Source organism: Argopecten irradians, chromosome 1 (genome assembly GCF_041381155.1).
Source record: "Argopecten irradians isolate NY chromosome 1, Ai_NY, whole genome shotgun sequence".
NCBI classification, from domain to species: Eukaryota; Metazoa; Mollusca; class Bivalvia; order Pectinida; family Pectinidae; genus Argopecten; species Argopecten irradians.
The window spans coordinates 74817084-74833365 of record NC_091134.1 but is presented as its reverse complement, the minus strand read 5'-3'; the positions used below and the strand labels follow the sequence as shown (position 1 = coordinate 74833365).

General features: G+C 37.0%; 1 protein-coding gene across 1 annotated transcript in view; it reads right to left on the bottom strand.

Annotated features, from left to right (window-relative positions):
* LOC138314310 (protein PAT1 homolog 1-like) overlaps window positions 1-16282 on the bottom strand; it is a 63874-nt gene continuing 47592 nt past the window's right edge. Inside the window, exons 15-21 of the mRNA XM_069254596.1 lie at window positions 15861-16024; window positions 15227-15294; window positions 13174-13321; window positions 12803-12877; window positions 11473-11613; window positions 8213-8310; window positions 1-2705 (exon numbers count right to left, since the gene is read on the bottom strand). Coding sequence (XP_069110697.1) covers window positions 2531-2705; window positions 8213-8310; window positions 11473-11613; window positions 12803-12877; window positions 13174-13321; window positions 15227-15294; window positions 15861-16024 — 869 coding nt within the window. The 3' untranslated portion in view covers window positions 1-2530. The remainder of the gene's footprint in view (window positions 2706-8212; window positions 8311-11472; window positions 11614-12802; window positions 12878-13173; window positions 13322-15226; window positions 15295-15860; window positions 16025-16282) is intronic.

Here is a 16282-nt window from a genome sequence, read left to right as displayed (position 1 = left end):
AAAGATACAAAGATAATTTACTTATAACACATATGAATGAAAACAAAGCACTGATCCAAGTTATAACATGATTATCCTCATCTAAATATGGAGGACTAAGGGCTTAAACATATGTCGCCCTGGGCAAAATGTGTTCAGTCTGTGTTTGGAGGGCATAATCATATATCGCCCTGGGCTTAACCAATGTCGCCCCACAGAAAGGCTACACACCCATACAACCATCATAATCAACAGCACTCAAAGTGGTATTTACATATTCATGACTCTTGGTCAGCGGTTTTAATGACCAACAAGTATCACCTTGGAGAGACTACAACAATTAGGTTGATATTCTAAGGAAACAATATGTCCTGCATATACAATCATGATATTTCTTCCCTGGATAAATCTACAAATTAATAGTGATGAATATTGATAATCTCCAAGACGAAGTCATATTTGTACGATAAAATTGACACAAAAGTTTCAGTTCAATATCAAAGTAATTTGATAGACAGTGCTACTAACTCTTTATATTTCTGTGTATGCAGATAAATATGTTGTCAGGTTTGTGCACGCGTAATGTGTGCAGGAAGTTCTCAATACCCATTACCTTATAAAATGATACAATTTCAGTTTAACTTCTCCAATAGATACAACTGCCATTTTTGGCGGTAAAGCCACCTTTGGTTCCTAATATCAATTATCTTACACTCCAAAATGTCTGATATCCATTGTCTTGTGACAAACTTTCAGCATCATGATCGACTCTGCTTACGACCTATTACAAAACATATATGCTATAATAATATGCTATCATATCTGTCCTACTAAAGAGATAACACAATTGTTTGATTTTCAAACATGACAAGAATTCTAAGAAATGGAATATTCCAAACCATTCAACACATATCACATAAAAAATGCAGAACTTCAAACTTGATACAAATGAATGTTAACGATTGATGAACCATACATTGCATTATTCAGAAAAAATATCTTAGCAAACATTGCAATTGACCAGAAATGCTAATTCACTTTAAAATGGTAACATATATTTAAGTTCAAATCAGATTGAGTAACAGCATTTCTCTATAACGAATAGGTATGAGGGAGGAAAAGCAGAATGCAATTGTTTCTAATGTGATAAATACATAACTGAAACCTTTATACAAAAAAAATATTTAAAATTCAAATTGATGAGATTAACATATCATTAAAGGATGATCAACAGTTAGAAAAGCACTTAATTAAAAACTTTTACAGTTACATGAAGTCCAAATTATCATGATCAAACATTAATACAAGAAATGTTAATGGTTAGTGAGAAAAGAATTTCAAATCAATGTGATTCAGTGTAAAGCTTGCTTTTTCAATTTAACTCAAAAAAGTATGTTTTACAAACATGTAGTTAAGGATGACTACTGGCCACATCACACAGGTAAAGGGAGATAATACTCAGTTATAGATACACAACCATGCTCTACATACTGTTATCCTTTCATGATTTATATGTAAACCAACACAAGAATCATTTACATGATTATTTCATCCAACATAGCGTGGTATAAATGGCCTGCTTTCTCCCTTTGTTTCCTCGTCAAATCTTGTGATATCATGGCAATGGAAAACCAAATCTAAAACAGACCTCTAGTGATAAATGTTTCCTACAGTAATTACTTTGTGACAATTAAACTGACATCACAGATCATTAGCTACAATCAAATACAAAAGGTTCAAACTCTTGCAAGTTACTATAAGAGCTATATTTCACAACAATTTGTCATTTACATCTTGCATTAATTGATATGAAAAAATCAGTTTGAAAATGAAAAATTTAAAATTTAGAATAAACAGTTACATAATGAAAACCCTCAGATGAACATTGCTGAATGTTGAGGATTCAGCAATGTACTGATTCTTTAATAAAAACTCACTGAATTATAGCCTCATAAATCCAACAATCCAGCACAAAATGTAACTGAATTCACAGTAAAACATGTTTAATGTAGGCAAGAATGTCCCAACATCTGTGTATATTGTTTAACAATATTTTCCTTTTACCCAGTTGATACAACAGAAAAGTAAAAATGCTTCACACTTGTATCTGCTTTTTCGAGTACTGTACTTTAAACTTCTGCTTTGAAAGCAGTAAAAATGAAAGTGCACACATGGCAGTATTAATCACATCCATCTCTTACAAATCATCACAGAGGTAATCCCCACAGTGGGTGTAGAATGACCATATGTACCACTCATACATACCATTGTGGTCTATCTCTTACAAATCATCACAGAGGTAATCCCCACAGTGGGTGTAGAATGACCATATGTACCACTTATACATACCATTGTGGTCTATCATCGTGTCCACACAAACAGTATTCTATACATTATTACATGGTAATCAAACAGACAGTATTCTATACATTATTACACGGTAACCAAACATAAAGTATTCTACACCCTATTACATGGTAACCAAACATACAGTATTCTACACCCTATTACATGGTAACCAAACGGTGTCATTACATCCTCATATTCTGCCCTACTTTGGAGGTTGTGTAAATAACTTCACTTTATCCTCTACAACAGCTATGAGTTTCTTGTTAAGTAGGCGGTCAAAGTGATCATTAATGCTTGTGTGGTGGTACATCGGGTGTACAAGAGATTCAGTTGGGACCACAGCCAATATCCCAGCAAAGTCGTGGACAAACTGACACCTGTAATACAAAAGGTTATCTCAGTGTTCCGTCTGTTAACATTACAAACAATTACTCTAATATGTGGAAACACACAGAATTGTTAAAGGGACAATTCAGTCTAAGAGAACGTTAAAATTTGTACATATATCGGAAAAAAACAGTTCTAATGGAAATTAGATCAGTCGGTTTTACTGTGATATGCCTGAAAAGCCCATGGTTGTGACACGTGTGTATATGTTTAAACTCGCTCGCTGTCCGCCATTACACATTGTGGTCAAACTTCTTGTATGCCGAACCCTGTCCCTTGCTCGTGGAGTAATGAAACTTTTGTCTAGAACTGCTCAAATCGCTCTGACAGTAGTGTGTTTACCTTATTAGGTGAATTGTCTTACCTAAAAATCATTTAATCACCTTCTCAGTGGTTATGTAGTTTATTTGTTTAACGTGCGTGACTTTGGCTCGGGTATGGGTACAGCGTCCATATTATACCTGCTTAATCTTATTGATCCAACGATTTGATATTTCAACGATATTAATCAAAATATTAAACAATGACGTGGAATTTGTCAATATTTTATGTTATATGTTTCATAAGAAATGTAGAACAATACATTTATGCCATATTTTGCTTCTTGGTTATGTAAAAGAATTAGCCTGAGTGAATTGTCCCTTTAACATCACAAACAATAACTCTAATATGTGGAAACACAGAATTATACCCTGAGTAAGACTGAACATGATCTCCTGAGTAAAAACTGACCATGATCCCCTGAGTAAGACTTAACATGATCCCCTGAGTAAAACTGAACATGATCCCCTGAGTAAGACTGAACATGGTCCCCTGAGTAAAAACTGACCATGATCCCCTGAGTAAGACTGAACATGGTCCCCTGAGTAAAACTGAACATGATCCCCTGAGTAAGACTGAACATGATCTCCTGAGTAAAAACTGACCATGATCCCCTGAGTAAGACTTAACATGATCCCCTGAGTAAAACTGAACATGATCCCCTGAGTAAGACTGAACATGATCTCCTGAGTAAAAACTGACCATGATCCCCTGAGTAAGACTTAACATGATCCCCTGAGTAAAACTGAACATGATCCCCTGAGTAAGACTGAACATGATCCCCTGAGTAAAACTGAACATGATCCCCTGAGTAAGACTTAACATGATCCCCTGAGTAAACATTAACATGATCCCCTGAGTAAGACTGAACATGATCCCCTGAGTAAAATTGACCATGATCCCATGAGTAAGACTGACCATGATCCCCTGAGTAAGACTTAACATGATCCCCTGAGTAAAACTTAACATGATCCCCTGAGTAAACCTAAACATGATCCCCTGAGTAAGACTGACCATGATCCCCTGAGTAAAACTTAACATGATCCCCTGAGTAAGACTGAACATGATCCCCTGAGTAAGACTTAACATGATCCCCTGAGTAAAACTTTACATGATCCCCTGAGTAAAACTTTACATGATCCCCTGAGTAAGACTGAACATGATCCCCTGAGTAAGACTGACCATGATCCCCTGAGTAAGACTGAACATGATCCCCTGAGTAAAACTTAACATGATCCCCTGAGTAAGACTGAACATGATCCCCTGAGTAAAACTTAACATGATCCCCTGAGTAAAACTTTACATGATCCCCTGAGTAAAACTGACATGATCCCCTGAGTAAGACTTAACATGATCCCCAGAGTAAGACTGACCATGATCCCCTGAGTAAAACTTTACATGATCCCCTGAGTAAGACTGAACATGATCCCCTGAGTAAAACTGAACATGATCCCCTGAGTAAAACTGATCATGATCCCATGAGTAAGACTGACCATGATCCCCTGAGTAAGACTTAACATGATCCCCTGAGTAAGACTGACCATGATCCCCCGAGTAAAACTTAACATGATCCCCTGAGTAAGACTGACCATGATCCCCTGAGTAAAACTTTACATGATCCCCTGAGTAAGACTGACCATGATCCCCCGAGTAAGACTGACCATGATCCCCCGAGTAAAACTTTACATGATCCCCTGAGTAAAACTTTACATGATCCCCTGAGTAAGACTTAACATGATCCCCAGAGTAAAACTTAACATGATCCCCTGAGTAAAACTTAACATGATCCCCTGAGTAAAACTTTACATGATCCCCTGAGTAAAACTTAACATGATCCCCTGAGTAAGACTTAACATGATCCCCTGAGTAAAACTTAACATGATCCCCTGAGTAAAACTTTACATGATCCCCTGAGTAAAACTGACCATGATCCCCTGAGTAAGACTGAACATGATCCCCTGAGTAAGACTGAACATGATCCCCTGAGTAAAACTTAACATGATCCCCTGAGTAAGACTGAACATGATCCCCTGAGTAAGACTGACCATGATCCCCTGAGTAAGACTGACCATGATCCCCTGAGTAAAACTTAACATGATCCCCTGAGTAAGACTGAACATGATCCCCTGAGTAAGACTTAACATGATCCCCTGAGTAAGACTGACCATGATCCCCTGAGTAAAACTTAACATGATCCCCTGAGTAAAACTTAACATGATCCCCTGAGTAAAACTTTACATGATCCCCTGAGTAAGACTGACCATGATCCCCTGAGTAAAACTTAACATGATCCCCTGAGTAAAACTTAACATGATCCCCTGAGTAAAACTTTACATGATCCCCTGAGTAAAACTTTACATGATCCCCTGAGTAAAACTTTACATGATCCCCTGAGTAAGACTTAACATGATCCCCTGAGTAAAACTTTACATGATCCCCTGAGTAAAACTTTACATGATCCCCTGAGTAAGACTGAACATGATCCCCTGAGTAAGACTGAACATGATCCCCTGAGTAAAACTGAACATGATCCCCTGAGTAAAACTTTACATGATCCCCTGAGTAAGACTGAACATGATCCCCTGAGTAAGACTGAACATGATCCCCTGTGACCATGATCCCCTGAGTAAGACTTAACATGATCCCCTGAGTAAAACTTTACATGATCCCCTGAGTAAAACTGACCATGATCCCCTGAGTAAGACTGACCATGATCCCCTGAGTAAGACTGATCATGAGTACAACTGAACATGATCCCCAGAGTAAGACTGACCATGATCCCCTGAGTAAAACTTAACATGATTCCCTGAGTAAGACTGACCATGGTCCCCTGAGTAAGACTTAACATGATCCCCTGAGTAAGACTGACCATGATCCCCTGAGTAAAACTTTACATGATCTCCTGAGTAAAACTTAACATGATCCCCTGAGTAAACATGAACATGATCTCCTGAGTAAGACTGATCATGAGTACAACTGAACATGATCCCCAGAGTAAGACTGACCATGATCCCCTGAGTAAAACTTAACATGATCCCCTGAGTAAACCTAAACATGATCCCCTGAGTAAGACTGACCATGATCCCCTGAGTAAGACTGACCATGATCCCCTGAGTAAGACTGACCATGATCCCCTGAGTAAAACTTTACATGATCCCCTGAGTAAAACTTTACATGATCCCCTGAATAAGACTGACCATGATCCCCCGAGTAAGACTGAACATGGTCCCCTGAGTAAACCTAAACATGATCCCCTGAGTAAGACTTAACATGATCCCCTGAGTAAGACTGACTATGATCCCCTGAGTAAAACTTTACATGATCCCCTGAGTAAAACTTAACATGATCCCCTGAGTAAACATGAACATGATCTCCTGAGTAAGACTGATCATGAGTACAACTGAACATGATCCCCAGAGTAAGACTGACCATGATCCCCTGAGTAAAACTTAACATGATCCCCTGAGTAAACCTAAACATGATCCCCTGAGTAAGACTGACCATGATCCCCTGAGTAAGACTGACCATGATCCCCTGAGTAAGACTGACCATGATCCCCTGAGTAAAACTTTACATGATCCCCTGAGTAAAACTTTACATGATCCCCTGAGTAAAACTTTACATGATCCCCTGAATAAGACTGACCATGATCCCCCGAGTAAGACTGAACATGGTCCCCTGAGTAAACCTAAACATGATCCCCTGAGTAAGACTGACCATGATCCCCTGAGTAAGACTGAACATGATCCCCTGAGTAAAACTTTACATGATCCCCTGAGTAAGACTGACCATGATCCCCTGAGTAAGACTGACCATGATCCCCTGAGTAAAACTGATCATGATCCCATAAGTAAGACTGACCATGATCCCCTGAGTAAAACTTAACATGATCCCCTGAGTAAACCTAAACATGATCCCCCGAGTAAAACTTAACATGATTCCCTGAGTAAGACTGAACATGATCCCCTGAGTAAGACTGACCATGGTCCCCTGAGTAAGACTTAACATGATCCCCTGAGTAAGACTGACCATGATCCCCTGAGTAAACTTTACATGATCCCCTGAGTAAAACTTAACATGATCCCCTGAGTAAAACTTTACATGATCCCCTGAGTAAGACTGACCATGAGTACAACTGAACATGATCCCCTGAGTAAAACTGAACATGATCCCCAGAGTAAGACTGACCATGAGTACAACTGAACATGATCCCCTGAGTAAAACTGAACATGATCCCCAGAGTAAACCTAAACATGATCCCCTAAGTAAGACTGACCATGATCCCCTGAGTAAGACTGACCATGATCCCCTGAGTAAGACTGAACATGATCCCCTGAGTAAGACTGACCATGATCCCCTGAGTAAGACTGAACATGATCCCCTGAGTAAGACTGAACATGATCCCCCGAGTAAGACTGACCATGATCCCCTGAGTAAGACTGACCATGATCCCCAGAGTAAGACTTAACATGATCCCCAGAGTAAGACTGACCATGATCCCCTGAGTAAGACTGAACATGATCCCCTGAGTAAGACTGAACATGATCCCCTGAGTAAGACTGACCATGATCCCCTGAGTAAGACTGAACATGATCCCCTGAGTAAGACTGAACATGATCCCCTGAGTAAGACTGACCATGATCCCCTGAGTAAGACTGACCATGATCCCCAGAGTAAGACTTAACATGATCCCCTGAGTAAAACTTAACATGATCCCCTGAGTAAAACTTTACATGATCCCCTGAGTAAGACTGACCATGATCCCCCGAGTAAGACTGACCATGATCCCCTGAGTAAGACTGACCATGATCCCCTGAGTAAGACTTAACATGATCCCCTGAGTAAGACTGAACATGATCCCCTGAGTAAAACTGAACATGATCCCCTGAGTAAGACTGACCATGATCCCCTGAGTAAGACTGAACATGATCCCCCGAGTAAAACTTAACATGATCCCCTGAGTAAGACTTAACATGATCCCCTGAGTAAAACTTAACATGATCCCCTGAGTAAGACTGAACATGATCCCCTGAGTAAGACTGACCATGGTCCCCTGAGTAAGACTTAACAGATCCCCAGAGTAAGACTGAACATGATCCCCAGGGTAAAACTTAACATGATCCCCAGAGTAAGACTGAACATGATCCCCAAAGTAAGACTCCATTATGGTACTCACCATGTACTTTGTAGCTGGTTGTCGAGGTCGAGAGGAGATGTCTTGGTGTATAAAGTTTCACCTCGGTTTAAAAGACTGCTGATCACAGAACTGCCAAACTACAACACAAAAGTCACTGCTGTAAGTTTGTTAAATATCATAGTCTACAGAATACAAATCTAAAGGATCTTAACTTTTGTCCAAAATTGTGTTCCCAAGGAACATCAACATTAAAGTCAGTGAAGTTAATTTTATTTACTCATCTATGATCATCCTTTATATATATTAAATTTGTTGTTACTTACTTTGTTTTGAATGGCTACAGCTACAGATTTAGACTGGTTACTTACTTTGTTTTGAATGGCTACAGCTACAGATTTGGACTGGTTACTTACTTTGTTTTGAATGGCTACAGCTACAGATTTGGAATGGTTATTCACTTTGTTTTGAATGGCTACAGCTACAGATTTGGACTGGTTACTTACTTTGTTTTGAATGGCTACAGCTACAGATTTAGACTGGTTACTTACTTTGTTTTGAATGGCTACAGCTACAGATTTGGACTGGTTACTTACTTTGTTTTGAATGGCTACAGCTACAGATTTGGACTGGTTACTTACTTTGTTTTGAATGGCTACAGCTACAGATTTGGACTGGTTACTTACTTTGTTTTGAATGGCTACAGCTACAGATTTGGACTGGTTACTTACTTTGTTTTGAATGGTTACAGCTACAGATTTGGACTGGTTACTTACTTTGTTTTGAATGGCTACAGCTACAGATTTGGACTGGTTACTTACTTTGTTTTGAATGGTTACAGCTACAGATTTGGACTGGTTACTTACTTTGTTTTGAATGGCTACAGCTACAGATTTGGACTGGTTACTTACTTTGTTTTGAATGGCTACAGCTACAGATTTGGACTGGTTACTTACTTTGTTTTGAATGGCTACAGCTACAGATTTGGACTGGTTACTTACTTTGTTTTGAATGGCTACAGCTACAGATTTGGACTGGTTACTTACTTTGTTTTGAATGGTTACAGCTACAGATTTGGAATGGTTATTTACTTTGTTTTGAATGGCTACAGCTACAGATTTGGAATGGTTATTTACTTTGTTTTGAATGGCTACAGCTACAGATTTGGACTGGTTACTTACTTTGTTTTGAATGGTTACAGCTACAGATTTGGACTGGTTACTTACTTTGTTTTGAATGGTTACAGCTACAGATTTGGAATGGTTATTCACTTTGTTTTGAATGGCTACAGCTACAGATTTGGACTGGTTACTTACTTTGTTTTGAATGGTTACAGCTACAGATTTGGAATGGTTATTTACTTTGTTTTGAATGGCTACAGCTACAGATTTGGACTGATTACTTACTTTGTTTTGAATGGCTACAGCTACAGATTTGGACTGGTTACTTACTTTGTTTTGAATGGTTACAGCTACAGATTTGGACTGGTTACTTACTTTGTTTTGAATGGTTACAGCTACAGATTTGGAATGGTTATTTACTTTGTTTTGAATGGCTACAGCTACAGATTTAGACTGGTTACTTACTTTGTTTTGAATGGCTACAGCTACAGATTTGGACTGGTTACTTACTTTGATTTGAATGGTTACAGCTACAGATTTGGACTGGTTACTTACTTTGTTGTTTTGAATGGCTACAGCTACAGATTTGGACTGGTTACTGACTTTGTTTTGAATGGATACAGCTACAGATTTGGACTGGTTACTTACTTTGTTTTGAATGGCTACAGCTACAGATTTGGACTGGTTACTTACTTTATTTTGAATGGCTACAGCTACAGATTTGGACTGGTTACTAACTTTGTTTTGAATGGCTACAGCTACAGATTTGGACTGGTTACTTACTTTGTTTTGAATGGCTACAGCTACAGATTTAGACTGGTTACTTACTTTGTTTTGAATGGTTACAGCTACAGATTTAGACTGGTTACTTACTTTGTTTTAAATGGCTACAGCTACAGATTTGGACTGGTTACTTACTTTGTTTTGAATGGCTACAGCTACAGATTTGGACTGGTTACTTACTTTGTTTTGAATGGCTACAGCTACAGATTTTGACTGGTTACTGACTTTGTTTTGAATGGCTACAGCTACAGATTTGGACTGGTTACTTACTTTGTTTTGAATGGCTACAGCTACAGATTTGGACTGGTTACTTACTTTGTTTTGAATGGTTACAGCTACAGATTTGGACTGGTTATTTACTTTGTTTTGAATGGCTACAGCTACAGATTTGGACTGGTTACTTACTTTGTTTTGAATGGCTACAGCTACAGATTTGGACTGGTTACTTACTTTGTTTTGAATGGTTACAGCTACAGATTTGGAATGGTTATTTACTTTGTTTTGAATGGTTACAGCTACAGATTTGGACTGATTACTTACTTTGTTTTGAATGGTTACAGCTACAGATTTGGACTGATTACTGACTTTGTTTTGAATGGCTACAGCTACAGATTTGGCCTGGTTACTGACTTTGTTTTGAATGGTTACAGCTACAGATTTGGACTGGTTACTGACTTTGTTTTGAATGGTTACAGCTACAGATTTGGACTGGTTACTTACTTTGTTTTGAATGGCTACAGCTACAGATTTGGACTGGTTACTTACTTTGTTTTGAATGGCTACAGCTACAGATTTTGACTGGTTACTTACTTTGTTTTGAATGGTTACAACTACAGATTTGGACTGGTTACTTACTTTGTTTTGAATGGCTACAGCTACAGATTTGGACTGGTTACTTACTTTGTTTTGAATGGTTACAGCTACAGATTTGGACTGATTACTTACTTTGTTTTGAATGGCTACAGCTACAGATTTGGACTGGTTATTTACTTTGTTTTGAATGGTTACAGCTTCAGATTTGGACTGGTTACTTACTTTGTTTTGAATGGCTAAAGCTACAGATTTAGACTGGTTACTTACTTTGTTTTGAATGGTTACAGCTACAGATTTGGACTGGTTACTTACTTTGTTTTGAATGGCTACAGCTACAGATTTGGACTGGTTACTTACTTTGTTTTGAATGGCTACAGCTACAGATTTGGACTGGTTACTTACTTTGTTTTGAATGGCTACAGCTACAGATTTGGACTGGTTACTTACTTTGTTTTGAATGGCTACAGCTACAGATTTTGACTGGTTACTTACTTTGTTCTGAATGGTTACAGATACAGATTTGGACTGGTTACTTACTTTGTTGTTTTGAATGGCTACAGCTACAGATTTGGACTGGTTACTTACTTTGTTTTGAATGGCTACAGCTACAGATTTGGACTGGTTACTTGAGGACTCAAGCTGCAGTTCTCCAGAGAACTTGACCAGAGAGTCAAGGTCACAGGTGTCGAGTACTTGTGTGACAGGATTATGTAGTAACATGAGGCCCTGAGGAAACATACCCATCATGTTACTAACATTGCATATTTATCTTTCTGAAAGATACATCATTTTCACAACAGAAGATTACAAACATGGCCATTTTCATTATATGATATTCAGATGTACCTTGAAATGCTTCCAAAACCTTCAATCTGCAGGTCTGTAAGCTTTTATACATGAGATACTTATAAACCTATTTAATTTGGCGCAATCAAGTTTTAGCACAAAATTGATTGTGAACAAGTTTGCACAAAGATGAATTCACACATTTACATTTATTGCTTTAAAAAAGACTTCAATTAGCACATTTTCTATGGGGAAATGTGTAAAATATGATTTCTGAATCATTGTTCCACATAGCAAAATATGCCCTAGAACTCCAACAATGATATATTTATAAGCCATATCTTCCAAAGGATTTATTAAGCTATGATTAGAACAAGCCGATATCATACCTCCTCCTACTGATAAAGTATTTATTAAGCTATAATTAGAATAAGCCGATATCTTAACTTCATCCTACTGATAAAGTATTTATTAAGCTGTAATTAGAACAAGCCGATATCTTACGTCCTCCTACTGATATAGTATTTATTAAGCTGTAATTAGAACAAGCCGATATCTTACATCCACCTACTGATAAAGTATTTATTAAGCTGTAATTAGAACAAGCCGATATTACTCCTCTACTGATAAAGTATTTATTAAGCTGTAATTAGAACAAGCCGATATCTTACGTCCTCCTACTGATAAAGTATTTATTATAAGCTGTAATTAGAACAAGCCGATATCTTACGTCCTCCTACTGATAAAGTATTTAATAAGCTGTAATTAGAACAAGCCGATATCTTACATCCACCTACTGATAAAGTATTTATTAAGCTGTAATTAGAACAAGCCGATATCTTACGTCCTCCTACTGATAAAGTATTTATTAAGCTATAATTAGAACAAGCCGATATCTTACTTCCTCCTACTGATAAAGTATTTATTAAGCTGTAATTAGAACAAGCCGATATCTTACGTCCTCCTACTGATAAAGTATTTATTAAGCTGTAATTAGAACAAGCCGATATCTTACTTCCTCCTACTGATAAAGTATTTATTAAGCTATAATTAGAACAAGCCGATATCCTACCTCCTCCTACTGATATAGTATTTATTAAGCTATAATTAGAACAAGCCGATATCTTACCTCTTCCTTCTGATCTCTCTTGATGAGTGCTTGAAGATTTCTCAACACAAATGATATCACACTTTCTGATAATTCCTGTAAATCAACAAGACTGTTAGTGAAACATCCTCATACAGAGCTCTAGTAAGAACAGTCAGCTCTGCTTAACATATAAATGATGTAATTATGTGGATTAACATTAACAATACATGTTCTGACAATCCTGATGGAATTACATGAAATGCAGAGAACTTATCTGGAAGAAGCTAAATAATTCACAAGACAAAATTTCACATTCCATTTTAATGATTCCGATACGATGAAGGATTGATGGAAAGATCACATAGTAGAGTCGAGTTATTCCACCAATATAGAGCAGAAACAGGTCTTACCTTATCAAGCAAAGGGATCACGCGAGCTACCAGCTTTCTGCCCTTCCTTAATGACATCACAGATAAGAAGTGCTCCGAGCTGTTTTCATGAGTTAGGTAGGTATGGAGACTATGGAGAAGTTCTAGCCTTTCTGTGGCCAGCGGAATTCTTCAATACAAAAGATTTTACACATTTAACCACAGGAATAGATGTTACATTACAATACAGATCCACAGGTATAGATTTTACAATACAATACAGATCCACAGGAATAGATGTTACATTACAATACAGATCCACAGGTATAGATTTTACAATACAATACAGATCCACAGAAATAGATTTTACATTACAATACAGATCCACAGGTATAGATTTTACAATACAATACAGATCCACAGGAATAGATGTTACATTACAATACAGATCCACAGGTATAGATTTTACATTACAATACAGATCCACAGGTATAGATTTTACAATACAATACAGATCCACAGGAATAGATTTTACATTACAATACAGATCCACAGGAATAGATTTTACAATACAAATCCATTTTATACAGATCCACAGGAATAGATTTTACATTACAATACAGATCCACAGGTATAGATTTTACAATACAATACAGATCCACAGGAATAGATTTTACATTACAATACAGATCCACAGGTATAGATTTTACAATACAATACAGATCCACAGGAATAGATGTTACATTACAATACAGATCCACAGGAATAGATTTTACATTACAATACAGATCCACAGGTATAGATTTTACAATACAATACAGATCCACAGAAATAGATTTTACATTACAATACAGATCCACAGGAATAGATGTTACATTACAATACAGATCCACAGGTATAGATTTTACAATACAATACAGATCCACAGAAATAGATTTTACATTACAATACAGATCCACAGGAACAGATTTTACATTACAATACAGATCCACAGGAATAGATTTTACATTACAATACAGATCCACAGGAACAGATTTTACATTACAATACAGATCCACTGGAATAGATTTTACATTACAATACAGATCCACTGGAATAGATTTTACATTACAATACAGATCCACAGGAACAGATTTTACATTACAATACAGATCCACTGGAATAGATTTTACATTACAATACAGATCCACAGGAATAGATTTTACATTACAATACAGATCCACAGGAATAGATTTTACATTACAATACAGATCCACAGGAATAGATTTTACATTACAATACAGATCCACAGGAATAGATTTTACATTACAATACAGATCTGCAGGAATAGATTTTACATTACAATACAGATCCACAGGAATAGATTTTACATTACAATACAGATCCACAGGTATAGATTTTACAATACAATACAGATCCACAGAAATAGATTTTACATTACAATACAGATCCACAGGAACAGATTTTACATTACAATACAGATCCACAGGTATAGATTTTACAATACAATACAGATCCACAGAAATAGATTTTACATTACAATACAGATCCACATTACAATACAGATCCACAGGAATAGATTTTACATTACAATACAGATCCACAGGAATAGATTTTACATTACAATACAGATCCACAGGAATAGATTTTACATTACAATACAGATCCACAGGAATAGATTTTACATTACAATACAGATCCACAGGAATAGATTTTACATTACAATACAGATCCACAGGAATAGATTTTACATTACAATACAGATCCACAGGAATAGATTTTACATTACAATACAGATCCACAGAAATAGATTTTACATTACAATACAGATCCACAGGAATAGATTTTACATTACAATACAGATCCACAGGTATAGATTTTACAATACAATACAGATCCACAGAAATAGATTTTACATTACAATACAGATCCACAGGAATAGATTTTACATTACAATACAGATCTGCAGGAATAGATTTTACATTACAATACAGTTCCACTGGAATAGATTTTACATTACATTACAGATCCACAGGAATAGATTTTACATTACAGATCCACAGGAATGAGAGTTTAATAACCACTGGGTACCTACCTTGATTCCTCTGGTAATGCTAATATCCTCTTCTCTATATCATCCACCTCCAGCAACAAGTCATAGCCCTAAACATAATTGAAATACAAATAGAGGACATTACAATATATATTTCATCAATCTATTATACTGCAAATGACATTGGTACTGATATTTAACATCAAGTCTTACCTACTTTTGTATCCACCTTTTCTCTCTCCCTTACTTTTGTATCCACCTTTTCTCTCTCCCCTACTTTTGTATCCACCTTTTCTATCTCCCCTACTTTATATCCACCTTTTCTATCTCCCCTACTTTTGTATCCACCTTTTCTCTCTCCCCTACTTTTGTATCCACCTTTTCTCTCTCCCCTACTTTTGTATCCACCTTTTCTATCTCCCCTACTTTTGTATCCACCTTTTCTCTCTCTACTTTTGTATCCATCTTTTCTATCTCCCCTACTTTTGTATCCACCTTTTCTATCTCCCCTACTTCTGTATCCACCTTTTCTATCTCCCCTACTTTTGTATCCACCTTTTCTCTCTCCTCTACTTTTGTATCCACCTTTTCTATCTCCTCTACTTTTGTATCCACCTTTTCTATCTCCCCTACTTTTGTATCCACCTTTTCTCTCTCCCCTACTTTTTTTACCCACCTTTTCTATCTCCATCAACAGCTGTCGAGATCTACGCAGCTCCTTACTGGTATTCTTGCCATCAGAGTCATCAGACTGTTGAACATGGGACCTCACATCAATTATCTGTCGAGGATTATGAACACTCGATGTGGTAAGACGACCTAGAGAACCTTCAAATTGGGCTGAAACAGATAACATTTGTAAAATAACAAGTTAATTAAACAAATATAGGTCAATGCCTCAAAGTAATGGAGAGAGAAAGACCATTACTTTTCGAAATTGAGAACAAAGATAGGTTGCAGTGATCTGATTCTGGTAAGAAGACTTCACCTAGGTGGACAAACATGCAAAACACATGATAAAGTTACAGTACCGTATAATTAGATAAATATATTCTGGTCAAAGGTAAACGGTCAGAGAGATGTACGTGCTATATACCT